The sequence below is a fragment of the Lethenteron reissneri genome, unplaced genomic scaffold (genome assembly GCF_015708825.2).
Source record: "Lethenteron reissneri isolate LAM-NWPU_2019-01 unplaced genomic scaffold, ASM1570882v1 scaffold_1348, whole genome shotgun sequence".
Lineage (NCBI taxonomy): Eukaryota > Metazoa > Chordata > Hyperoartia > Petromyzontiformes > Petromyzontidae > Lethenteron > Lethenteron reissneri.
The window spans coordinates 29341-57315 of NW_026891056.1; the positions used below are offsets into that span (position 1 = coordinate 29341).

General features: G+C 48.0%; 1 protein-coding gene across 1 annotated transcript in view; it reads right to left on the bottom strand.

Moving 5' to 3' along the window:
- Positions 1–2172: 2172 nt before the first annotated feature.
- The window catches only part of LOC133362042 (adhesion G protein-coupled receptor L3-like), a 45535-nt gene continuing 19732 nt past the window's right edge, over positions 2173–27975 (bottom strand). The window contains exons 7-9 of the mRNA XM_061581013.1: positions 14177–14241; positions 4995–5658; positions 2173–3449 (exon numbers count right to left, since the gene is read on the bottom strand). Of these exons, the coding sequence (XP_061436997.1) occupies positions 3292–3449; positions 4995–5658; positions 14177–14241 (887 nt within the window). The 3' untranslated portion in view covers positions 2173–3291. The remainder of the gene's footprint in view (positions 3450–4994; positions 5659–14176; positions 14242–27975) is intronic.

Here is a 27975-nt window from a genome sequence, read left to right on the forward strand (position 1 = left end):
AGGGGTAGGGGGGGTGCGGGGGGGGCAGTGTGGAGTCTATGGTGCAGTGCTGAGTCTATGGGCAGTGTTGAGTCTATGGTCAGTGCTGAGTCTATGGGCAGTGTTGAGTCTATGGGCAGTGTTGAGTCTATGGGCAGTGCTGAGCCTATGGGTAGTGTTGAGTCTATGGGTAGTGTTGAGTCTATGGGCAGTGTTGAGTCTATGGGCAGTGCTGAGCCTATGGGTAGTGTTGAGTCTATGGGTAGTGTTGAGTCTATGGTGCAGTGTTGAGTCTATGGTGCAGTGCTGAGTCTGTGGGCACGTGTTGAGTCTATGGGCAGTGTTGAGTCTATGGACACGTGTTGAGTCTATGGACAGTGTTGAGTCTATGGTGCAGTGTTGAGTCTATGGGCACGTGTTGAGTCTATGGGCACGTGTTGAGTCTATGGACAGTGTTGAGTCTATGGTGCAGTGCTGAGTCTATGGGCAGTGTAGAGTCTATGGGTAACAGTGTTGAGTCTATGGTGCAGTGTTGAGTCTATGGGTAGCAGTGTTGAGTCTATGGGTAACAGTGTTGAGTCTATGGGCACGTGTTGAGTCTATGGACAGTGTTGAGTCTATGGTGCAGTGTTGAGTCTATGGGCAGTGTTGAGTCTATGGGCAGTGTTGAGTCTATGGGCAGTGTTGAGTCTATGGGCAGTGCTGAGTCTATGGGCACTGTTGAGTCTATGGGCAGTGTTGAGTCTATGGGCAGTGTTGAGTCTATGGCAGTGTTGAGTCTATGGTGCAGTGTTGAGTCTATGGGCAGTGTTGAGTCTATGGGCAGTGTTGAGTCTATGGGCAGTGTTGAGTCTATAGTGCAGTGTTGAGTCTATGGGCAGTGTTGAGTCTATGGGCAGTGTTGAGTCTATGGTGCAGTGTTGAGTCTATGGGCAGTGTTGAGTCTATGGGCAGTGTTGAGTATATGGCAGTGTTGAGTCTATAGTGCAGTGTTGCTGGGTCCACACCAATCAACTTCAAGGACAGTGCACATTATCAGAGTTATGTTCTTTTGTTTGTATTATGACTGCAGGTATTGCGGTCTATGCAAACATGACTCCTTGCAAAAAGGTGTCAATTTTGTTGCCAGATAGAAGGGTAAAGAACCAATTATCTATGGGCAGTGTTGAGTTTATGGTGCAATCACTGCAGGCCAAGTGCCAGTATCATGACCAACTCGGGCATTGAAGTTGCCCAACAAGATGACTCTATCCCCAAGGGGCCACTTTAGCTAACACCTGTGACAGGTCATAGAAGGCATCTGACTCATCGGCCTTGCCTGCATCCCTCCACGGATGTTCGTCTTCAGTGGGGGCATAAGTAACCACGACCACCATTCCTCGCCTCTGGTTGATGGGAAGGCGAGCCCACAGTAGCCTGGGGCTTACAGCTTCCCACACCTCACCACCACGCTCCCGCAACCCCTTGTTTTGTTCAGAAGAGCCACTCCCTGTTGTTTGGCAGTCTCATGCCCCGAGTAGAGGACTGTCCACCCCTCATGGTGGCAGGAGCCTGAGCCGGTCCACCGGACCTCCTGAATACCACAGAGATCCAGGTGGTACCGGTCCAGCTCCCGATAGAGGGGTGGCATACTCTCCTCCGCAGTGAGCGTTTGAACATTCCACGTGGCCACCCGCAGTGGTTTTTTGTTGTTTCTGGAGGAGCCCCGAGGGTAAGGATTCAGTCTCCTGGCTCCGCCAAATGGGGTTTGGCCAGTAGACGTCATAGATGCCTGTCCCCCCGGCTCCTCCGGGACAAGCTGAATTAGATATTTTGCAGGTCGCTTTGTGGTCATGAATTGAAGGTGGAGAGATTACCAGCTCCTCACACCTGTCCAGAGCCCCCATTTGGCCGCTGCAGTGGTTACAAAGGCCATGAGGGGAATGGCGAATTTAAGTTGGCCCTCCCCCCACGGCACTGCCCATCACAGCGTTGCTGTCCGGTACGAACAAGGAGGTAGGGGGTTGTTTTGCCGGACAACAACAACCGCCATTCGTCACGTAGAATGGAAATAATAGTATTTCCATTCTACGTGACTTTACCGAAAGAACCAGAATGGAAATAATATTATTTTCATTCTACGTGACTTTACCGAAAGAACCAAGAAAAATTGTTCATTGTTTGCAGGAAATATTTATTACGTTGCTATTTTAACACTGGGTTCCATTCACTACCGTTTGCATGTTCGGTCGACCTTTTGAATACTTCTTCGGACGCATTCCAGAATATTTGAAACTGTAAAATTTTCAGCAACCACCAAATAATTTCCTCTGAACCGTAACCTGAAAATCAAGTTGAGTGCTGGGGTTTTGCTCCCTAAATTTTACGTCAAACTCTATATTGGCAATTTAGTTCTATCCTCCACACATGTTGCACTGCTTTTAATCAACACACGCCCAGTGTCAATAGGCGCATTCAGCAAAGGTAACTTTAAACCCAACATCAAAATAATTACCGTCAACAAATAATAACCATCGAACGAAGAAGGGTGCCAGTTCAATCCCTGGTTGGGGGACGACTCAACTCACATCGTCATCACCATCATCAACACCACCGGCCGTCGTAAAGTGAGCACCACAACTAGCCCCGCCATAGGAACGAGGCACGCCCGACCGCCTTTGTGTCCCCGACAAAACACTGTGTGTGTACACACTGTGTGTGTGTAGACTGTTTGTAGACACTGTGTGTACACTGTGTGTGTGTACACACTGTGTGTGTACACTGTGTGTGTGTAGACTGTGTGTACACTGTGTGTGTACACACTGTGTGTGTAAGTACACTGTGTGTGTGTACACTGTGTGTGTGTAGACTGTGTGTGTACACACACTGTGTGTGTGTAGACTGTAGACACTGTGTGTGTACACACTGTGTGTGTGTGTACACTGTGACGGAGAATCAAACTCAGGTGGTCGGTTTCATCGCGCACTGTTCTCAGCACGGCGACACCCGGTCCATCCCACGCGTTATTAAAAGAAGCAACCAAATAACAGGACTTAACGTCGAGATGAAATTTTTATTTCGATTTAAAGCATTGGTTCTTAACCTGGGTTCGATCGAACCTCAGAGGTTCGGTGAGTCAGTCTCAGGGGTTCGGCGGAGGTTATTTTTTCCAATTAAGAAGGGTTCAGTGAATGCGCATATGAAACTGGTGGGGTTCGGTACCTCCAAAAAGGTTAAGAACCACTGCTTTAAGATGTTTTTTGTTCATGTTTTAGTTTTTTGTTTGTTGCGGTTGCACCCGATTCAAGAGCCGAATGGCTCACAGGGCTCTACCTAATAAATGAACTTTGGGTAGCAGCTGTTGGCTTGTCGGAGCAGCAACCCCAACTTGGGGTGCTTCCTCCACTTCCTCCTCCCTTGGTGGCTGTGCCAGACGAGAGCGGCCGACTTATTTGCGAACTCGTCGTGAAGATTCCTGCTGCACAAAACACCTACAAATACAAACAGCGTCTTACAACAATGCAACTTAAGATGTGGATAGCGACCGGACGCATTTGCAGCTCAGGATGTGGTACGGGAGAGTTTGATGTGTGCATGACCGTGTCTCGCATTCATATATATAGATGACTATGGAACATCAATCTCAGTGCAGTGCTAATACAACGCACACTCAAGCATGACTTTGGTTGTTTGGAGTGTAGAGATGACAATCAGTAGCGATTAATAATTTCAGAACGGTGTAAATTCCAGCGCAGAGCGCTCATGCCCGTGACAATGCGTGATTATAGTCACTAACTCGTCTATTCGGTCATGAATCCTCCTATAACGGAGTCTTCTGTGCTCGAGTTACGGGACCTGTGGTGTCGTCTCTGCCTTCCTCTCTACTCGGTCGGATTTCCTCCCAGCTAGAGGTCGCAAACGGGTACCCGTACCCAGCCGGGTACGGGTACCCGTTTGCGACCCTGGTGCGGCCGGGTACGCGTACGGGTAAGGAATCAAAACCCGTTTGCGACCTCTGCTCCCAGCTCACGGGGAGGGGGGGTGGGCAACGTAGCAGCGCTCTCATCTCTGTTGGTGGCCCTGAGCTCACCATGGAAAATTCCAGTCCCACAGCGGGGGCCATGCGCTCTCCACGGAAACCCGCGCAGTTTTTTTTACTTTCCGCGATGCGAGGTTCATGGTGCCCCACTCCGGAGAGATGAAATTGGCACAGACCCCCCCTCCCCCCACAACAAACGCACCCAGCGGAGTGAAGAGCACGGATGGCACCTAGACAGCTCGAGTCCCCACTGCCCCCAGTGAATGTTCAGACGCCCTCGTACGTTGGCTACATTCGTCTGTTCGCGTTGTCTGTGGCGGCTGGCAACTCACGGACGAGTTAAACGGAGCAACGAGCGTGGCCTCACCCTCCGTTCGTTCCAGATCTGACCACGTGTGTTGTCCGTCTCCACCCCTTTTAATACCTGGGTCATGTGGTACCTTTCCACCAATCCTGGTTAACCTCTATGGAATCTTCTAGACTCCATCGTACGCTCCCAGGACCACGCCCCTGACTCGTCCCCCCATTGGCTGTGGCTAAAGCCAGCAGAACCAATCCTCTACTTACAGATGTCACCTTCCCATTACGTCAGGGCCACGCCCCTAGACTTCCCCCCATTAGCTATGGGCCAGGACCGGTAGGGCCAATCATCGTACGAGGTGTAATCCAACAGCAACCCGGATATGTCCTCACATCACACAACAAAGACGGCGATCGCATCGCGCGCTTTCAGGTGACTTCCATGGCCGTCTCGATCGCTCTTCCTGCCGATGTCAGGAATCCACCGGAGCCACGCACTTTTCAACGTGCGTTGAACGCTCATGTCATTCGAACCAATAAGCACGGTTGTCATCGTGCGGCGCGAAAGAAGTTCAACACACACAAACGTTCACTGTGCAGCGCAGCTACTACTATCCCACCTCGTGGGACCGCATGCCGGACCGTGCGTCTCGTGCCCAACCAACCACCCCCAGCCCCCACACGCGCCCTCTCTCACCTTGGCACCCATCCACCGCCTGCTCGTAGCCGGGGCCGCAGACGCACCTCCCGACAGGCATGAGCCACTTGCCATCGGCGCTGCAGAACATGCGCGGCGCCTCCTCCTCGACCGAGTTCTCGACGCATGCCCCGCGCACCTCGACATGCGAGGAAGATTCGGCGCCCGTCACCGTGTCGGGGAAGACGGCCAGGCCGCGCACGGTGCGTGGGCAGCGCTTGTAGTACACGCGCACGGACACGAGCGCGATGCATGCACCCACATCCTGGAAGGCCAGGTGGAAGCCCTTCTTGGTGAGGGGGCCCACGTCACGCACCTCCGTGTTCAGCTTCATGATGCGGCCGACCAGATCGATCTCGGTGAAGGTCTCGTCGGCCACGATGGTGTCCACCTTCACGTACTGGCTCTCGTGGATGCCGGACACGCGCTCGCTGTCCGACTCGTGGTAGTAGACGTTGAAGGTCTCCTTGCACGTGCCCGAGATGCCCGGGATGCTGTTGCAGTCACGCAGCGTGAACTTGAGCTCGAGGAAGACGCGCTGGGCACCGCCGCGCATCATCCAGTTAGTCCGCAGCCAGTTGTTCTGGTTGGGCTTCATCACGTGGCAGACTTGGTACATCTGAATGGGCGTGTGGAACTCATCGTACCCGCTTATTTCTTCCCACTGTGTTTGTAGGGGAGGGGCGACAGAGAAGGTTGGTGGGTGGAGCGGGAGGGGGGGAGTGGCGATATTTTTGTTAGTGAAATTGGAAGATCGGGAGTTTAAAGTCTCATGATCAGAATCAGAATCGTTCTTTATAGCTGGGGGAAACTGATGAGCTACGAAGTGTCAAGTCGGAGTGGGTCAGATTATCGGGTCCATTCAGCTCCTTGTCTACCCAGGATTCACATTGCGAGCACCACTTTGTAAGTACTCAACGGCGGTTGCTCTAAGGCATCTCGGCCCCCGCCATAGGAATGTGCAATTTCCACCAATGGCTAAGAAAGGTAAATGAGATGAGCACCTCCAAATGCTCAATTGAGCATCATGGCACTCTGACTTGTAATTCAGTCTTTGGCCTCTATGTACAGTACTTTATATAAGATTCACAATTGGATACAACAGCATTATGCAATTTAGTCGCCAATATATAGATTAATAATAATAGTTCAATTTCTAACGTGCGCAAATTTGCAGACGTAGTGGCCGCAACTCAGAGGCGCGGAGCCAAGCTCAGAATCGCTCAAAAGCATGATTGTAGAGGTGAGTTTTTAAGTGTCTCTTAAAGGAGGCAATTGAGGTGATGCTGTGCAGAGGATCTTGGTATCAAGAGGAGGTCGTGAGTCGCGCTGCGCAGGCATCTGCCGTGTGCTGAGCTGCAAGTTGTCAATAATGAAGAGAGGTACGGTGGGCAGGCCGATATGAAGGCATGGTGGCAGAGGTAGGCGGTATTTTGTGTGACCCTACTGGTGATGGGTAGCCAGTTGAGAGCACGGAGACAAGCTAGTGAGTCGAGACGGGGATGAGTGTGGGCAATGACGACGCATGCCAGGTTATTTTGTAGTCTTTGAAGTTTCTTTAGGCTGCCAGCGGAGGTCCGGACTAGGACGGAGTTACAATAGTCAAGGCGAGACCCAACTATGCAACATGCCAATGTGTTGGCAATTTCAGTAGAGATGAGAGGACGTATGTGTCTAAGAGCCTTCAGGTGAAAGTTACATGAGCTGATGATATGGTTGGTTTGACGGTCGAAGGATAAAGTTGAATCTAGGATGACACCGAGGTAGCTGAAGTGGTCGGTGAACTTGATGCTGTGACCGAAGATGTGTATGTGTGTGGGGAGTGCTGCTGAATTAAGACGTTGCTTGGTACCTAACATGATGGCCACTGACTTTTTCGGATTAAGGGCTAGGTTGTGTGCAGTGAACCATTGTTGCACGGTGGTGGTACATTCCGAGAGCCTCTCGAATCCAGATGCATTTCTATAATCGATGGCGGTGAATATAATCGTGTCATCCGCGTATGAGTGATGCTTAACACCGAAGCTTGCAATGAGCCGGCCGATCGGGGAAGTGTAGGCTGTGAAGAGCAGGGAACCTAGTACAGAGCCTTGGGGAACCCCGCTTAATGCTGTTGTTTCAGGCAATGTGAACATGCCCACCCTGACTGAAGATTGCCGGTCAGAAAGGTACGAAACTATCCACTTGAGTGCTGAGCCGCATATACCGAAGTCGGATTTCAGGAGGGATGTAAGGAGCGAATGGTTGATGGTGTCGAAGGCTGACGAAATGTCCAGACTTATAAGTGCAACAGTTGAGCCGGAATCAATGATCGTTAAAATGTCATCGATCACTCCAGTGAGTGCTGTTTCTGTGGAATAGTTTTGACGGTAAGCTGACTGGAAGCAGCAGTAGTTTGCGGAGGAGGTGATGTGTGGTTTTAGCTGGGCGAGGGCTAGTCGTTCAAGGAGTTTCATGGTCATCATTGCACGGATTGAATGTTGTCCTTCGTCACACCTCCGATTAGCATGGTTAGCTTCGGAGGGTACAAAATAAGCTCAACGTGAGTATGTGTAGTGAGCATAAGTAGTGCAGGAGACGTCGATGGAGGCAACACTTATTGATTAAAAAGAGCTACGATACAGCAGCACGTAGCGAACCCTAACACTAGAGCAGTGGTTCTTAACCTGGGTTCGATCGAACCCCAGGGGTTCGGTGAGTCAGTCTCAGGGGTTCGGCGGAGGTTAAGACACACACCCGACTCATATGATTGTGCACCAGTAAAAAATATACCTATGTTTTTAATTTGAAAAAATCATATTTTATTTTTACAATTAAGAAGGGTTCGGTGAATGCGCAAATGAACTGGTGGGGTTCGGTACCTCCAAAAAGGTTAAGAACCACTGTACTAGAGGATGTGTTCCTCAGCGAACGTTCCTCGTGAGCTCCTACTACACCCCTCTATCTCAGACCATCCTAGTGGAGGCTAACTGACCTGGCCCAGTTTCGGCTCAGGTCCGACCCTCAGCCACACGAGTCTGGCCCTCACAAGGACACAGACCTCGCTGCTCTGAGGTCGCCCCTGGCTTGCCCTGCTCGGCTCTTACAAGTGTAGAGCCGTTGTAGAGCCGTTGTAGCCGTTGTAGACGGCCGGATTTAGACTTGCCACGGATGGCAAACAAACACAATGGGCGTGGCTACATCGGGACGCGAAGACGGTGTTTACTGCGACGTCCGCGTTGTTATCCTGGGGGGCTATTGCGGAGCTGGGATCCCCCACAGCCCCACCCCTCAAGGGGGGATGGCTATTTAAGGTGGCGAGCCGGACGGCTCGGGGTCTAGTGTTAAGCTGTAACCAGTGAAGAAAGAAGACTCGCTAGACAGGCCCTGGAACTCCCTGGGATCGCTGCCCTTTTCAGGGCCGACCAGACAAGCCAGCGGCATGGCCCTAAGAGCCCAGGACCGACGCTCTTCTAAGAGCCGGACTGGGTATTCCGGGTGCCGTAACCTAGCTGTAAGCTAGCTGTGAGTCAGGCTGTTGTGTTCCGTAGTGTAGACGGGTGAAGGGGCCGATACCCCATCAAGTACTGTAAGTTGCCTGTTACTTGCTGGTGTTAATAAACAAGCGTGTGCCTCCAACTACGTTGTCAAGTCTCCGGGAACCTTACTACATCTGGTGTCGGAAGTGGTTCTACAAGGATGGAGACACGACGGACAACTCCTACCAGAGAGACGGGGGCGGAGGAAACCTCGGCTGACTTTGAGCCAGAAATGGCTGAGGGCGGACTCGAGCAGCAGGGGCCAAGTCCACCCACACCGCAACGTCAAGACGAGTGGGAACCGTCGTCTGAAGGACTGTGGCTGGCCCACTCTCGACTGGCAGAATTGCTCTATGCTGCAGCCACCACACTGGAACAGATTACCCGACTGGGGACGGGAGGAGCTGCACGGGGCGATGGCGGCCAACATACGATGCCGTTTCCCGCCATTTCCAGAGACGCTGAGTTTGGAGTTCCCGCCATAAGTACAGTGCAGGCTGACGGCGAGGCGGGGCTACGTCACGTGGCCGATACTCACCAACCACAAGCCACGTCGGCAGCGGCGGACAACAAAACGTCACCACAGCAACCGCCGTTGCCACGCGCCCAGCCCGCCAAAGCTGCACGGAGTGACGGAGAGCGTTTTTCGCCTACGGACGCTGCGCTGCAACAGCGACTGCCACCTCTCAAGGAATTCGTGGGAGGAGAAGGCGACTGGGGTGGCTTCCGGAGGCGCTTCCTCGCCCATCAAGAGATGGCGAAATGGACCGATGATGAGGCGTTACGTGCGCTGCCGGCGATGCTTGACAGCGATGCCCTCGCCACTCTCACCTCGGCACCAAGGGCGAAGCGCGCCACGCTGCAAATGGCGCTGCAACTCCTCGCCGCGGTCTATGGACCACCCTCGGACTGTCGCCAGCTGTTTTACGATCGCCAGCGGGGCGCCAAGGAGTCGCCCCTGGCGTACCGCACGGCTCTCCTGGCCCTGGCGAAAACGGCTTTTCCACGGATGGACGAGGATGGGGTGGACGCCATGGTCACGGAAAAGCTACTGCTGCTGGCCGATGATTTGGACATCGTCGTCTTGGCTGAGGACGACGCAAAAATGTGTTCGTTGACGGCCGCCCGGCACATCCATGCCAACCTGCTGGCCCAACGTCGGAAGGCCAGCAAAGCGAAGGCCAGCCATACCGTGGCTGCATCCGCCCTCCCAGCGGAAGACATCTGCGCTGTGGATCGCCCGACGGAGTGGAGGTCCGGAGTACGGCCAGCTCGGGACGAACCGAGCCGCCGGGATCAGCCCAAGCCATCAGCAACACTCACGCGCTGCTACAACTGTGGCCTCCAGGGCCATGTGGCGTCAGGATGCCGGGCTCCTCGGCAGCGTGGTGCGACGCCTCGCCAGGACGTCGCGCCTCGACCCAAGTCTCCCCAGCAAAATCCGGCGAGTCGTGGCACCCCACATGGTTGGCCCACACACACACCTGCCACTCACTCACACACCGCAACGAACGGGGGTCAGAAATTATCCATTGTCACGCCAAAACGTACCTCCGTCGGGTGTGCGGTCCAACCGACCCAGTGGTCCGAGTTGGCTCATCGTGTTGTTGCCGCGTCGTCGGGGTCGTCGGTTGTTGTGGGACATATTGATGGGGTCGAGGTACGGGTCTTGATTGATACGGGAGCATCGGCGACTATTGTGTCTGATTTGATTTACAACATTCTCCCCATTCAAAGTCGTCCCTTGCTCCCTGTTGATGTCCCATGTTACGCTGCTAACGGGGGTTCGTTGGGAATTATCGGACAGATCCGCGCGCAAATTTGTATTGGGGACATTAAATTATCCGGCCCGATATTGGTCTCCTCCTCGCTGGCGGTTCCGTGCCTGTTGGGGACGGATTTCTTGGCCAAAATGCCCATTCGTATACTAATCGACCAAGGATGCATTGAACTTCCGTCGGGGCGACGTATGGCCTTTTTGTCATCCCCCGCTACCACTGTCCGTACGGCGTTTGCGACGGTACCGGCGCTGGTCGCGAGGACGGTACGTGTACCGCCAGGAGCTCAAATGCTCGTACCTCTTAGGCTGCGCCGACCGTTTGGGGAGGGCGTCGGGGATCGGGGGGTTCTGTTGGGACCATCGAGGGCCGAGGTCAACGGACCCGACTTGGTAGCGGCCCAGACCCTGGTCAAAGGGGACGAGGACCCCTTCATCGCGGTCCTCAATGTGGGGTCGCGAACGGCCGTGGTTCCTCAGGGGACCGTGCTCGCGCACGCAACGCCGGTGCCTCGGGAGGAACCGGTTGTTGCTCAGGTGAGCGCCGGTTCGCCCTCGCTACCACATTCGGATTGTGATGAGGGGTGGCTCGATGCGCTTTGCGCGGGATCGGTGGACCTGTCCGGTCCACAGCGTGAGAGGCTTCGAGTCCTCCTTCGCGAATTTTCAGACGTTTTTAGTCTAAATAAATACGATATTGGCTGTACTAAATTGCTGAAACACCATATTGACACGGGTGACAGCGCGCCAATCCGCCAAAATCCATTTCGGTTAAGTCCCGCCGAAAAGGAGCATGTTAAATCGGCTGTAGACGACATGCTAGCTGCGGATATCATATCCCCTTCCAGCAGCCCTTGGGGCGCGCCGATCGTTCTGGTTAAAAAACACGACGGATCATTGCGCTTTTGTGTGGATTTCCGTCGGCTTAACAAAATTTCTGTAGCCGACGCATACCCGCTTCCCCGGGTGGACGAATCGCTTGATGCCCTGGCAGGGGCGCGATTCTTCTCCACATTGGATTTATTGTCCGGGTTCTGGCAGCTGCCTCTGGATGACGAATCCAAACCGAAAACTGCTTTCCGTACGCCACAGGGCCTTTTCCAATTTAATCGCTTGCCGATGGGATTACATTCCGCGCCGGCAACTTTTCAGCGATTAATGGAATTGGTTCTGGCTGGCTTGCAGTGGGAATCGTGTCTGATTTACCTAGACGATGTCATCGTCTTTAGTAGAACATTCGATTAACACCTCCAGAGGTTGCGTGCCGTTTTTCTCAAAATGCGGGCTGCTAATTTGAAGTTCAAGCCCCAGAAGTGTTTCTTGCTCCGCGAATCGGTGCGCTATTTGGGTCACATTGTGGGCCGTTCAGGCATTGCCACTGATCCCGCCAAAACGAAATGTGTTCGCTCCTGGCCGACTCCCACCTCGGTGGGTGAGGTCAGGAGTTTCATCGGATTCGCATCATACTACCGCCGGTTTGTCACTGATTTCGCTACCATTGCGAAACCCTTACATGCCTTGACATCTAAGGGGGTCAAATTTCATTGGGGTAAGGAGGAAGACGCCGCTTTTCACTCGCTCCGGGACGCCCTAGTCGGGGCTCCGCCATTGAGTTACCCGGATTTTACAAAACCCTTCTTGCTCGATACAGACGCAAGCAACACGGGCATCGGGGGCGTTCTCTCCCAGGTTATTGGGGGCGTGGAACATGTGGTTGCGTACGGCAGTCGGGTGTTGTCTCCGGCGGAGCAAAGATACTGCGTTACCCGTAGGGAACTATTGGCAATCGTGTACTTCATTCAACAATACCGCCCATATCTGTACGGTCGGCGGTTCACCGTCCGCACAGATCATGCGGCGCTGCAGTATGCTTTGCGGGTTCAACAGCCATCGGGACAATTGTCTCGATGGTTGGAAATCCTTCAGGATTTCGATTTTGCGACTACCTATCGTAAGGGCACTCGCCACACCAATGCGGACGCTCTGTCCCGGTTACCACCCACTTCTGAGTGCGCTTGCCTGCTGGGTTCGTGGCGTTGCAGACCTCCGAATGTCAGCTCTAATTCGGTTTTAGCAGCCGCCGCCGATGCGCCTTCCGTTGCCGGTCCTATCGAGCAAGAAGGGAGGGATTCCTTGCTGGGGTTGTCGGTTGCGGAGTGGGGGCGCCTCCAAATGGAGGACACCTCCCTCCTCGCTTTGCGCCGTCGCGTCGGGGGAATCGTGCGGGGGGGTGAAAATGTCGACGCGTGGTCAGAACTAGAATGAACGGAGGGAGAGGCCACGCTGAAGCGGGGTCCAGGCTGCCACGTGGCCGCGCGTGTCTCTCTCTCTCTATCCCTCTCACGCTGCCTGTCAGCAGCGTGGAGGAGTGTTGTAATGAAAGACAAATAAAGACCGGATTCCAGAAGTCGCTTCTACGACCTTTATTATAATAGCAATGATGTAAATTATTTCCAGATAAAAAGACTCACAGGATCCTCCCCGAATATGGTTTGGCACCACAGTCCTGCTCAACTGAGTGCCCGGAGAAAATCCACCACAGTTACGAGGTGGTGCCACTCAGCACCGTCATCTCCTGACCATCTCCGGCATCCCCATGCCAACAACACCTGGTGGTGGTACCTGGTGGTCACTCATCCAACTACCGACCAGGCTCAATGCTGCTTAGCTTTTTAGGCAACGATCACAATTATTCCGACACTTATTAATTATCTACACTATGGGAACCTCATTTGCCAATAAAAATATGATAATTGGTTTTTTACCCTTCTATCTGGCAACAAAACCTGCAGTCATAATACAAACAAAAGACATAACTCTGATAATGTGCACTGTCCTTGAAGTTGATTGGTCCACACCTTTTGGCGTCATCTGGTCCAACCCATGTGAGACTAGGCTCTAAGGAAAGCTGTCTCGGGTGTGGACCAATCAACTTCAAGGACAGTGCACATTATCAGAGTTATGTCTTTTGTTTGTATTATGACTGCAGGTATTGTGGTCTATGCAAACATGACTCCTTGTAAAAAGGTGTCAGTTTTGTTGCCAGATAGAAGGGTAAATAACCAATTATCAACTTATTAATTAGTCGCAACAAATTAAACATTATTTGAATGTTTGGCTGAAAATCAGAGGATCTCCTGGTGATCACTGGCATGCTGTATGAGGGGATGGACCTTTGACTCTGTCGTGAATATGTTTTAACACGATTCCAAGGACTCTTTTAGGACAAAGTTGACCTCATGGAGGGCCAGTAAACGTTCCAAAACCGGTGTACATGGCCGGGAATAAATCCCAAGTTGTGATAAGCACTACTACTCATTCGGACGCTGTCTTTCCGACAGACCTGTTCTTCACCTGAGGACGGCTGCTTGCGTTGTGGCCGAAACGTCGTGAGAATTTAATATTTTATTTTTATTATTTTATTATTTCCCTTCTACGAGACTTTACCGAAAGAACCAATAAGATGAATCCCTGCAGTCACGAAAGCTTTAAATCGAAATCTTAAAGTGACTATGTGACTATGTGCAAACTGAAAATCCAGGGGAAAAAACAGCAAAAATTCCAGAAAAAAATGCACTGTACACACCAACACTGTGTAGAAAAATCCCAGTGGGATGCAAGTCAAACAACAACAACCAAAAGACAAATTTAGATTAAGGCCATCAGTCTAACTCCGTACTACAAGAAACAAACATGGCCAAATCAAAAAACTTTTCGAAATCATCAAAATAAAGCCATTAAAGCAATGAAACAGTGATCATAGGAACTGTGACCGAATTTTCACAATAAACGACATAAACAACACCAAACCCTGCAGCCATAACTGGCTGCATGAGCCTGCACTCATACAGTACCAATATCCGTAGGTGGTCATTTTGTTTTCTTACCCCTTCAGGTGGTGAGGCAATCCAGCCAGGCTCCCCCAGTGCGCTCTTTGAGTCGAGGATATTGACTGCAGGAGACAAGGCGCAACATTCAGCCCCGAACAGCTGGTCGTCACAACGTGGGGATGTGCAGAGCCGCGAGGCCGGGGAGACACATCAAGTCAAACACAATGAGAGTCACATGTTTTTACTGGTAGGAACCTCTTGGTTACACCAGCCCACAGGAGATTATTGTGTCCGCCGTGCAAAGAGGGGCTGGGTAGGGGCTGGGTGGGGAAGGGCTGGGTGGGTAGGGGCTGGGTGGGGAGGGGCTGGGTAGGGAGGGTGGGGCTGGGTGGGGAGGTGCTGGGTGGGTAGGGGCTGAGTGGGGAGGGGTTGGGTGGGTAGGGGCTGGGTGGGGAGGGGTTGGGTGGGGAAGGTGGGGCTGGGTCGGGAGGGGCTGGGTGGGTAGGGGTTGGGAGGGTAGGGGCTGGGTGGGGAGGGGCTGGGTGGGGAAGGTGGGGCTGGGTGGGGAGGGGCTGGGTGGGGAGGGTGGGGCTGGGAGGGGTGGGGCTGGGTGGGAAAAGGCTGGTCACCCCGTGGTGCCCTTATCAACGTTGAACCTACTCACGCCGGCTTGTGCCCGCCCTCAGTCGGGCATATTGGTGGAATACACCACGCCGCTGTTGACCCTGCAGGCCATTGACCGAGCAACCCAACGTTCCTACCAGCTCCCTCCGCAGCAGCAGGACGATGTGTTTGTTGGTGAAGTGTGCGGGTGAACACTCTGCGACAGCAATGGCACAATGGCCATGCATTTTCCCCGACTCTACTCAAGGTAAACCAAGCGAGTGGGGTCATCTGTCAGAGAATACCAATGGGAAATGTCGTATCGCTGACATCGTATTCTCTGGATTATAAGACCCCCCCCCCTGCCCCCTGCATAATTAAAATTTCTTATTTTCAGCAGCATTTTATATTCTCGAGAATACGGTGTTAATATACAGTCTTTGGTGTAAAACAAACGATTATTTAAAAATGAGGCTAAAATGTGAAGTATTTTATTTTCCATCATTGACATGAAACTTTTTTATCTCACTGAACCAGTTATCTGCTTACAGGCACATTGGACTCAACACAAACTCCCTCTGCAACTACCGTGGATGGGCCCTACCAGGCTCCAGGAGACAACTTGAAATTCCAAAAAGGCCCCGTGGATGTTGTTGAAATCGTAGAGGGATTTCTCTTCGTAATGTTTTGCCTCCGAAACGTCGTGAATTATTATTATTATTATTTTTTTTTTTTACCTACGTGACTTTACCGAAAAAGCCTAAGAATATGAATCCTTGCAGTCACGAAAGCTTCACATCTAGAATATATCAAAGTTTCAAAGTTCATGTATTAGGTATAGCCCTGTGAACCATTCGGCTCTTGAATCGGGTGCAATCGCAACAAACAAAAAAACTAAAACATGAACAAAAAACATCTCAAAGTGAATATGTAACTGAGTGCAAACAGAAAATCCAAGAAAAGACAGCAAAATATTACAGAAAAAGCACCGTTACACACCAACGCTGTGTGCAAAAATCCCAGTGGGATGCAAGTCAAACAACCACAAGACAACTTAGATTAAGGCCATCAGTCTAACTCTGTACTACAACAACACAAACATGGCCAAACCAATACACTTTTCGAAAATCACCAAAATCAAGCCATGAAAGCAATGAAACAGTGATCACAGGAACTGTGACCGAACTTTCCACAACAAACGACGTAAACAACACGTACAGAAGTTGGCGGTGTCTCTCTCTCCTCTCTCTCTCTCTCTCCACGTGCCCCGTCACATTCACGATGAAAGACGCGGAGCCGGCAAAGAGCGATGATGCTTGAGCCCCCCACCCCGCCCCCCACTCGCCTCGTTACCTTCGTGAGTGACGCAGACGGCGAGGAGAGACCCCAGAAGACTGGCGCTTTGCAGGAGCGTGGAGGAGACGGATCCAGGCGCCATGAGGCTGATGGATCGTGGTGCTGGTGGATTGTGGAGCTGGTGGATCATGATGCTGGTGGATTGTGGAGCTGGTGGATCATGATGCTGGTGGATCGTGGTGCTGATGGATCGTGGAGCTGGTGGATTGTGGAGCTGGTGGATTGTGGAGCTGGTGGATTGTGGAGCTGGTAGATTGTGGTGCTGGTAGATTGTGGTGCTGGTAGATCGTGGTGCTGGTGGATCGCGGTGCTGGTGGATCATGATGCTGATGGATCGTGGAGCTGGTGGATCGTGGAGCTGGTGGATCGTGGTGCTGGTAGATCGTGGTGCTGGTGGATCGTGGAGCTGGTGGATCGTGGTGCTGATGGATCGTGGAGCTGGTGGATCGTGGATCGTGATGCTGGTGGATCGTAGAGCTGGTGAATCGTGGATCGTGCTGGTGGTGAATCGTGACAACACTGTAACAAAAGCATGTTTTTTTGTCCTTGGGTAGTGAGTAATATTTTCTAATTGCTAATGCCTCAAAAGTACAGAAAGTGGGTTACTATTATTCCCCACAAACTTTGCTTTTGTGACCAGGACACACAAAGTCCTGGTCAAAAAAGCAAAGTTTGTGGGGAATGATAATTGCCACTTTCTATCCATTTTAGGCATAGCCAATTAAAACATAACACTACCCGGGGACAAACATCGTGTTGCAGTTTTGATTTAAAGCTTTCGTGACTGCAGGGATTCACATTCTTTGTTCTTTCGGTAAAGTCACGTAGAAGGGAAATAATAAAATAATAAAACATGAACCAATATTTTTTATATATTTTTTATATCATATTTATTATATATTTATGTTATTGTTTACGACACACTTAGGGGCCGTCCATAAATGACGTCACGCACCTGGGGGGGGGTCAGACATTTGTGACGATGTGTGACGAGGAGGAGGGGGGAGTGAGAAATTTGACGTCACATCTAAATGCGCAACTTTAAATGAATATGGAATTGTTATAACAACACTAGTTGTTATGACAACTCTCCTACAACATCAGAGTGCAGCGCCACATTAAATACGCACGACAATGACAACAGTTTAAAGCCATTTGAAATTTTTTTTTTCAAAATGGAGGGGGGGGCAGAGCTTTGTGACGTCATATTTGAGGTGGGGGGGGGGGTCTGACTTTTTGTGACGCCGTGTGACGAGGGGGGAGGGTCAAAAATCGTCCAAAATCGCGTGACGTCACTTGTTGTTGACGACCACGTGACGTTGCGGCCAGGCGCTAGAGGCGTCACCCCATTGGTGGATGACGACACAGACCTCGCCTCGGGTATAAAGACCCTCCCCCACTCGGCCACGTGGTTCAGATGCTTGGAGCGGCAATGGAGCTGAGCACAAACATCACCCAGCAGTGCAGAGTGGAGCTGGGGACGACTTCTGTGAGTGTTAGATGAGGCATTCACTCGAGGCTGTATTGTCAGATACGTGTTGTTTTAGTTGAGTATAACATTTATTAAGTATTTTTTTTTCATTCTTCACCTGAGGACGGCTGCTTGCGTTGTGGCTGAAACGTCGTGAGAATTATTTTATTATGTTTTATTTTTATTATTTTATTATTTCCCTTCTACGTGACGAAAGCTTTAAATCGAAATGTATTAAATAACACATCTGGGTCGTTTGTTAGCCCATTACTCTATAATAAAGGGGGGTATTTTGGTTTAGATCGCATTACCTTTTATGGATGATGTTGATATAGCGAAAACATACTAATAGCTCACATTTTTTGCAGAGGTTTTTTAAAAATGTATATTAAATATTAGAATACTCTTAGTTCTTTCGGTAAAGTCACGTAGGTAAAAAATTTAAATTTAAATGAAAAAAAAAATAATAAAAATCACGACGTTTCGGAGGCAACACAAGTCTCCGTCATCAGGTGGGACCGTCGTGATTTTTATTTTATTTTTATAAATTTTAATTTCATTTTTTACCAAGGTTCCTGTACCTGACACCATGGCAATCATTGAAGACTTGGTTCATCAAGGACTGAATGCTGGGGTACCCCCCCTGGTGAGACACTGCTTAACTAATACATACTTCACCTGGAATGGAACTTTCTACAAGCAAACTGAGGGCACCCCAATGGGCTCCCCCCTATCTCCGGTTGTAGCCAACATCTTCATGGAGAAATTTGAGACTGACGCCATCCAGACTGCCACTCTACGCCCGACCTTATGGAAGAGGTACGTAGATGACACTTTTGTCATCTGGCCACATGGCCGGCCTGCTCTAAACCAATTTCTCGACCACATCAATTCCATACACCCAGCCATCAGATTCACCATGGAAGTCGAAAAAGATGGCAAGCTACCCTTTTTGGATGTCCTAATTAAAAGGAGACCTGATGGTTCAATGAGCCACTCTGTCTACAGGAAAGCCACCCATACGGATGCTTACCTAAAACCGGATTCCCACCACCATCCATCCCAGAAGAATTCCCTCATCAAGACTCTATACCAGGGGTCCTCAAACTACGGCCCGCGGGCCACATGCGGCCCGCCGAGGACATTTATCCGGCCCGCCGGGCGTTTTTGCCGCCGCTGCCTGTCTGTTACTTTTTTTCTACATGAGAAGGACGGTCATTGGTGGAAGAGGGAGAGGGGGCGGAGTTCCCCCAATCAGACTGCATTGATGGGCAGTGCAGTCTGTATGTCTCTGTGTGGGCAAAGTTATTGCTGGTATATTGTTTTTGTAGCACTATATATATTGGTATTTTACTAATAGCAATTTTGACTCCCTAGGAAACAATGATGTCAAGAAAGAGAAAAATTGACTCGGAGTGTAGGATATTCAAATAACAGTGGACTTATGATTACTTTTTCATGCAGTACAAGGAAAGAGCTGTGTGTCTGATATGCCAGAATATAGTGTCTGTGTTCAAAGAATACAATTTACGTCGACACTATGAAACTCAACATAAAGATAAATATGATTGTTTGGTCGGAGAAGTGAGAAAGGATAAAATATTAAAACTGAAAAATACATTAACAACTCAGTAAAATACTTTTGTGAAGCAGAAGCAGATAAATATTTCATCACTGCGAGCAAGTTTTCAAGTTGCCAAGCTAATAGCGTGCACTGGCAGACCATTCGTGGAGGGAGAATTTATTAAAGAATGCCTTCTTTCTGTTGCCAAAGAGATGTGTCCAGAGAAGGCCGATTTATTTAGTACAGTGAGTCTTTCAGGACCTACAATTACACGGAGGATTGAAGAAATGGGAGACAATTTGCATCAGCATTTGCAAAACTCCACAAAAAAACTTTCCTATTTTTCCTCGGCACTCGACGAAAGCAATAATGTTCGTGATTCTGCACAACTTCTAATTTTTATTCGTGGGACGAATGACTATTTCGAAGTCACAGAAGAGCTTGCTGCACTGCAAAGCATCAAAGGAACATCTACAGGAGAGGATATCTTTCGATTTAAAGCTTTCGTGACTGCAGGGATTCATCTTCTTGGTTTTTTCGGTAAAGTCACATAGAAGGGAAATAATAAAATAATAAAACATAATAAAATAATTCTCACGACGTTTCGGCCACAACACAAGCAGCCGTCCTCAGGTGAAAACCAGGTCTGTCGGGGAGACAGCGTCTGAATGAAACAGCACACGAGCTTGGAGCATATATAAGCTGGGTTGGAAACGGGGGAAAGAGCGCCTTGACAAAATAATTTGCATATCAAGAGGAATTTAGCATATTTATGGGAAATGCAGGAATGTGATTAGTACTACATATGCCCGCGCTGCATATGTAGTACTAATCACATTCCTGCATTTCCCATAAATATGCTAAATTCCTCTTGATATGCAAATTATTTTGTTATGTTTTATTTTGATTATTTTATTACTTCCCTTCTACGTGACTTTACCGAAAGAACCAAGAAGAGAGGATATCTATGAAAAAGTTTGCCAAACTGTGAATAGTTTGGAGCTGAACTGGGCTAAACTAGCCAGTGTGACAACTGATGGTGCTCCTAGCATGGTGGGGTCTAAGAAAGGAGTAATTGCTCGCATTAACCAAGAGATGGACAAACATAACCATTCTCATCCAATAGCCATACATTGCCTCATCCACCAACAAGCGCTGTGTAGTAAATCACTGAAGTGGGACTCTGTTATGAAAATTGTGGTATCTTGTGTTAACTTCATTAGAGCTCATGCACTAAACCACAGACAATTTCAGGAATTTCTGTCTGAGCTAAATGTTGACTATGAAGATGTTTTGTATCACACAGAAGTCCGTTGGCTGAGTCGAGGGAGAGTTTTGAAACGTTTCTATGACTTACTTCCACAGATTACAGTTTTTCTGCTTTAAAAAAACAAAGAAGTACCAGAGCTCAATGATGCAGAATAAAAATGGCACATTGCCTTTCTGACAGATGTAACAGAGCTACTCAACAGTTTCAATGTGCAACTTCAAGGAAAGGGGAAGCTCATCTGTGATATGCAATCACATGTCAAAGCATTTGAAGTAAAATTAGGCCTCCTCATCAAACAAGTGAAGGAGGAAAACTTCTGCCATCTCCCCACAACTCAAAATCTGTTAGCGGAAAAACCATTGGTTGCATTCCCAAACAAAACATGTGTGGATTCACTGGAAAAATTGCAAAAGGAGTTCCAATTTGGATTTAAAAGAGCTTCATCTCCATGAACAGGACATACAGCTTTTCCGTAATCCATTTTCTATTGACATTGAAAATGTGGATACAATTTACCAAATGGAACTGGCTGAACTGCAGAATTGTGACTCTCTGAAAGACGCATTCATGTCAAGCAGCCTTCATAATTTCAATGCATCTCTCCCCTCTGAGACATATCCTCATCTCAGGAACCATGCACTCAAAATGGCAACCATCTTTGGCAGCACTTATGTCTGTGAACAGACTTTTCCAGAATTAAACATTTGAAATCTCCAACCAGATCTAGACTAACGGATGCACACTTGCATCACTTGTTACGACTAGCAGTGACAAATATGGAACCGGACATTGACCATCTCATTAGCCACAAGCAGGCCCATAGTTCCCATTGAAATACTGGCAAGTTTGTTGATTTAACTTTACTTGTTCTTTATTTTAAATATTGTATTTGTACCCGTTTTGTTTCTTCACTTCAAAATAAGACATATGCAGTGTGCATAGGAATTTGTTCATAGTTTTTTTTTTTTAACTATAGTCCGGCCCTCCAACGGTCTGAGGGACAGTGAACTGGCCCCCTGTTTAAAAAGTTTGAGGACCCCTGCTCTATACCATAGAGCCCAATGCATTTCCGACCAGGATCACATTGCCAGTGAACTCAAACACGTACGCCAAGCTCTTAAGGCTAATGATTACTCCGACTACACAATCCGCAAGGCCATCACTCCAACCATCAAGAACAATCCTGTTGAGGAGCCTTTCAAGACCATCACCTTACCCTACATTGCTGGGGTCACAAAAAAGATCTCCAAAATCCTGATTAAACACAAGATCCAGGTCCGATTCAACACAGTACATAAATCCGTGATCTGGTCCTGTCTGTAAAAGATGCGGTTCCAGACATACAGTACCCTGGCATCTACAAACTAAGTTTCCTCTGTGGTAGCAGTTACATTGGAGAAACCAAACGACATGTCTCGACCGCATCCATGAACATAAAGCAGACCTGAAACACGGTAGGACAAACACCTCAGCCGTGGCAGATCACTGTTACAATTCAGTGGGCTCACATGACATTGACTTCTCCAAGACAGAGGTTGTCTGCAAGCCAACTGGCTATCATGAGAGATTCGTTCATGAGGCTATCCACATATACAAACACAGAGACAATTTCAACCGAGAAGATGGATTCTGGCTTAGCAATCATTGGAAGGACGTAACAAACCATTTCGGATCTTAACTGATTGTGTTCACATTTACGGTGACTTTCAGACCGCGTTCCACTCACTGGCATTGTATTCTCCGCAGGGAATGGATTCTTTGCTCCGCTGCAAGATTTCCCCCCCACTATTCACCCATTGACACGACGGTCAATGGTACAGTGTATAATAACAAATAGTATAACATTTATATGCTTAATACAATGTACAAAGTAATATATAGTATCGTAATTTTATAGTAAATATATAGCTTTGTGATACACTTTAAGGTGGTTAGAATAATACATAGTGTTACATTAAAACGACGTAAAATTGTAATGTATTACTTACTGTTAGTAACTCAGCTTATTGTAGAGTATAGTAAGTATAATAATGATGCTATGTAGTTTATACTTTAGTTGTTCATGTAGTTTATACTTTAGTTTTTTTTTTACGTTGTTGTTTAACTGCAGCTACATACTATTAACATTCCTTTCCTTTGTTAATGCTACCCCCCTTCCCCCTCCCTTTGATGCTGCTAATCCTGCATAATGCACGGGCATAATATTAACTTGAAACCCCTCCGTCCACTTCCTATGCATTTTTCATATGCTAAATTCCTCTTGATATGCAAATTATGTTGTTATGGCGCTCTTCTTCCCACCTCCCCCCCTCCAACCCAGCTTATATATACGCTCCTAGCTTGGTGGTGTTTCATTCTACACCTGAGGACGGCTGCTTGCGTTTTGGCCGAAACGTCGTGAGAATTATATTATTTTGTTATGTTTTGTTTTTATTATTTTATTACTTTCCTTCTACGTGACTTTACCGAAATAACCAAGAAGATTATTCCCTGCAGTCACGAAAGCTTTAAATCGAAATTTAACCGCCTCTACGGGGAGGATTTCCACATAACTTTGAGATCCTTCAACAAGCTCCGGGATAGGAAGGCTCAGCTAATCGAGTCTCTCACCTTTCTGAAGAGATGCCGCGACTCTAAGGTATTACGAAACGCATTTACACTAACATCTGCTGCTGTAACTTCTAATGCTAAACGAATTCTGCCTAGAACTAGCTTAGCTCTTATCTCAGCGAAAATCAGACTTACGCGCACCGATCTAGATCAGTTAGACAAGACACTCTACAAATCACACTTATCTTTGAGTGCAACAATGTCCGCATCGGATTGGGAACATGTAGAAAAAATGACTGCCTCGTCAGCTGCCGCTATGTCGACCAAATGTAAGGACAACTTGATTTCCAAATTCAACCGCCTCTCAAACAAGGAACCGGACCCACACATTAACAAGCTAGATGTTAACAAAGTCGTAATTAATCGCAGTAACAGTCTATTTCTGAAGGTCTGAAATCCGTTTTAGCTAAAGGACTAAACTTTGCAGTCACACCTAGACACATACCAGTTAATGATATAATTGCTAGAGTAGATGTAGCTTTCAAGGGCCTGAGTCCCATCGCTGCAGACGTAGCAAGATCTGAAATCTCTGCAACTCTCAAAAATGCTAAGATGCCAGCTAGCAACATCAGCAAAGATGAGCGTTTTGAATTAGCTCAATAAAAAAAGAGGGATGACATTGTCATCCTCTCAGCCGACAAAGGCAATGCCACTGTCATCATGGACAAAACAGAATACAACTATAAAATCCAAGAACTACTCAACAATGGCAGCTATACAAAAATAAAAAGAGACCCCACCAACAGCCTCGTCTCTAAAACCAAACAAATCATTTCTGATTCAACCGCATTAATTGATCAGACCAAACAGTTCTCGTTGAAACATTCTGCAGCCAGCCACCAAGATTATACGGCTTGCCAAAGATACATAAAGAAGATACACCTCTTCGTCCCATTGTCCTCTACTATCAACTCCCCCACCTATAAACTGGCTCGTTTTTTGTCTGAAATCCTACGGCCTCTCACTGGAAAAACCACCTCTGCGGTACTAAACTCTACTGACCTGGTATCGACAATCAAGGGGATTGCCCTGTCCCCAGACGACCTGCTTGTCAGTTTGATGTGGTTTCCTTATTCACCAAAGTTCCTGTACCTGACACCATCGCGATCATTGAAGACTTGGTTCATCAAGGACTGAATGCTGGGGTACCCCCCCTGGTGAGACACTGCTTAACCATACATACTTCACCTGGAATGGAACTTTCTACAAGCAAACTGAGGGCACCCCAATGGGCTCCCCCCTATCTCCGGTTGTAGCCAACATCTTCATGGAGAAATTTGAGACTGACGCCCATCCAGACTGCCACTCTACGCCCGACCTTATGGAAGAGGTACGTAGATGACACTTTTGTCATCTGCCACATGGCCGGCCTGCTCTAAACCAATTTCTCGACCACATCAATTCCATACACCCAGCCATCAGATTCACCATGGAAGTCGAAAAAGATGGCAAGCTACCCTTTTTGGATGTCCTAATTAAAAGGAGACCTGATGGTTCAATGAGCCACTCTGTCTACAGGAAAGCCACCCATACGGATGCTTACCTAAAACCGGATTTTCACCACCATCCATCCCAGAAGAATTCCCTCATCAAGACTCTATACCATAGAGCCCAATGCATTTCCGACCCGGATCACATTGCCAGTGAATTCAAACACGTATGCCAAGCTCTTAAGGCTAATGGTTACTCCGACTACACAATCCGCAAGGCCATCACTCCAACCATCAAGAAGAATCCTGTTGAGGAGCCTTTCAAGACAATCACCTTACCCTACATTGCTGGGGTCACAAAAAAGATCTCCAAAATCCTGATTAAACACAAGATCCAGGTCCGATTCAACACAGTACATAAAATCCGTGATCTGGTCCCGTCTGTAAAAGATGTGGTTCCAGACAAACAGTACCCTAGCGTCTACAAACTAAGTTTCCTCTTTGGTAGCAGTTACATTGGAGAAACCAAACGACATGTCTCGGACCGCATCCATGAACATAAAGCAGACCTGAAACACGGTAGGACAAACACCTCAGCCGTGGCAGATCACTGTTACAATTCAGTGGGCTCACATGACATTGACTTCTCCAAGACAGAGGTTGTCTGCAAGCCAACTGGCTATCATGAGACATTCGTTCATGAGGCTATCCACATATACAAACACAGAGACAATTTCAACCGAGAAGATGGATTCTGGCTTAGCAATCATTGGAAGGACGTAACAAACCATTTCGGATCTTAACTGATTGTGTTCACATTTACGGTGACTTTCAGACCGCGTTCCACTCACTGGCATTGTATTCTCCGCAGGGAATGGATTCTTTGCTCCGCTGCAAGATTTCCCCCCCACTATTCACCCATTGACAAGACGGTCAATGGTACAGTGTATAATAACTAATAGTATAACATTTATATGCTTAATACAATGTACAAAGTAATATATAGTATCGTAATTTTATAGTAAATATATAGCTTTGTGATACACTTTAAGGTGGTTAGAATAATACATAGTGTTACATTAAAACGACGTAAAATTGTAATGTATTACTTACTGTTAGTACTCAGCTTATTGTAGAGTATAGTAAGTATAATAATGATGCTATGTAGTTTATACTTTAGTTGTTCATGTAGTTTATACTTTAGTTTTTTTTTTACGTTGTTGTTTAACTGCAGCTACATACTATTAACATTCCTTTCCTTTGTTAATGCTACCCCCCTTCCCCCTCCCTTTGATGCTGCTAATCCTGCATAATGCACGGGCATATATTAACTTGAAACCCCTCCGTCCACTTCCTATGCATTTTTCATATGCTAAATTCCTCTTGATATGCAAATTATGTTGTTAATGGCGCTCTTCTTCCCACCTCCCCCCCTCCAACCCAGCTTATATATACGCTCCTAGCTTGGTGGTGTTTCATTCTACACCTGAGGACGGCTGCTTGCGTTTGGGCCGAAACGTCGTGAGAATTATATTATTTTGTTATGTTTTGTTTTATTATTTTATTACTTCCTTCTACGTGACTTTACCGAAATAACCAAGAAGATTATTCCCTGCAGTCACGAAAAGCTTTAAATCGAAATTTAAACCGCCTCTACGGGGGAGGATTTCCACATAACTTTGAGATCCTTCAACAAGCTCCGGGATAGGAAGGCTCAGCTAATCGAGTCTCTCACCTTTCTGAAGAGATGCCGCGACTCTAAGGTATTACGAAACGCATTACACTAACATCTGCTGCTGTAACTTTCTAATGCTAAACGAATTCTGCCTAGAACTAGCTTAGCTCTTATCTCAGCGAAAATCAGACTTACGCGCACCGATCTAGATCAGTTAGACAAGACACTCTACAAATCACACTTATCTTTGAGTGCAACAATGTCCGCATCGGATTGGGAACATGTAGAAAAAATGACTGCCTCGTCAGCTGCCGCTATGTCGACCAAATGTAAGGACAACTTGATTTCCAAATTCAACCGCCTCTCAAACAAGGAACCGGACCCACACATTAACAAGCTAGATGTTAACAAAGTCGTAATTAATCGCAGTAACAGTCTATTCTGAAGGTCTGAAATCCGTTTTAGCTAAAGGACTAAACTTTGCAGTCACACCTAGACACATACCAGTTAATGATATAATTGCTAGAGTAGATGTAGCTTCAAGGGCCTGAGTCCATCGCTGCAGACGTAGCAAGATCTGAAATCTCTGCAACTCTCAAAAATGCTAAGATGCCAGCTAGCAACATCAGCAAAGATGAGCGTTTTGAATTAGCTCAATAAAAAAGAGGGATGACATTGTCATCCTCTCAGCCGACAAAGGCAATGCCACTGTCATCATGGACAAAACAGAATACAACTATAAAATCCAAGAACTACTCAACAATGGCAGCTATACAAAAATAAAAAGAGACCCCACCAACAGCCTCGTCTCTAAAACCAAACAAATCATTTCTGATTCAACCGCATTAATTGATCAGACCAAACAGTTCTCGTTGAAACATTCTGCAGCCAGGCCACCAAGATTATACGGCTTGCCAAAGATACATAAGAAGATACACCTCTTCGTCCCATTGTCTCTACTATCAACTCCCCCACCTATAAACTGGCTCGTTTTTTGTCTGAAATCCTACGGCCTCTCACTGGAAAAACCACCTCTGCGGTACTAAACTCTACTGACCTGGTATCGACAATCAAGGGGATTGCCCTGTCCCCAGACGACCTGCTTGTCAGTTTTGATGTGGTTTCCTTATTCACCAAAGTTCCTGTACCTGACACCATCGCGATCATTGAAGACTTGGTTCATCAAGGACTGAATGCTGGGGTACCCCCCCTGGTGAGACACTGCTTAACCAATACATACTTCACCTGGAATGGAACTTTCTACAAGCAAACTGAGGGCACCCCAATGGGCTCCCCCTATCTCCGGTTGTAGCCAACATCTTCATGGAGAAATTTGAGACTGACGCCATCCAGACTGCCACTCTACGCCCGACCTTATGAAGATGTACGTAGATGACACTTTTGTCATCTGGCCACATGGCCGGACCTGCTCTAAACCAATTTCTCGACCACATCAATTCCATACACCCAGCCATCAGATTCACCACTGGAAGTCGAAAAAGATGGCAAGCTACCCTTTTTGGATGTCCTAATTAAAAGGAGACCTGATGGTTCAATGAGCCACTCTGTCTACAGGAAAGCCACCCATACTGGATGCTTACCTAAAACCGGATTTCCACCACAATCCATCCCCAGAAGAATTCCCTCATCAAGACTCTATACCATAGAGCCCAATGCATTTCCGACCCGGATCACATTGCCAGTGAACTCAAACACGTACGCCAAGCTCTTAAGGCTAATGGTTACTCCGACTACACAATCCGCAAGGCCATCACTCCAACCATCAAGAAGAATCCTGTTGAGGAGCCTTTCAAGACAATCACCTTACCCTACATTGCTGGGGTCACAAATAAAATCTCCAAAATCCTGATTAAACA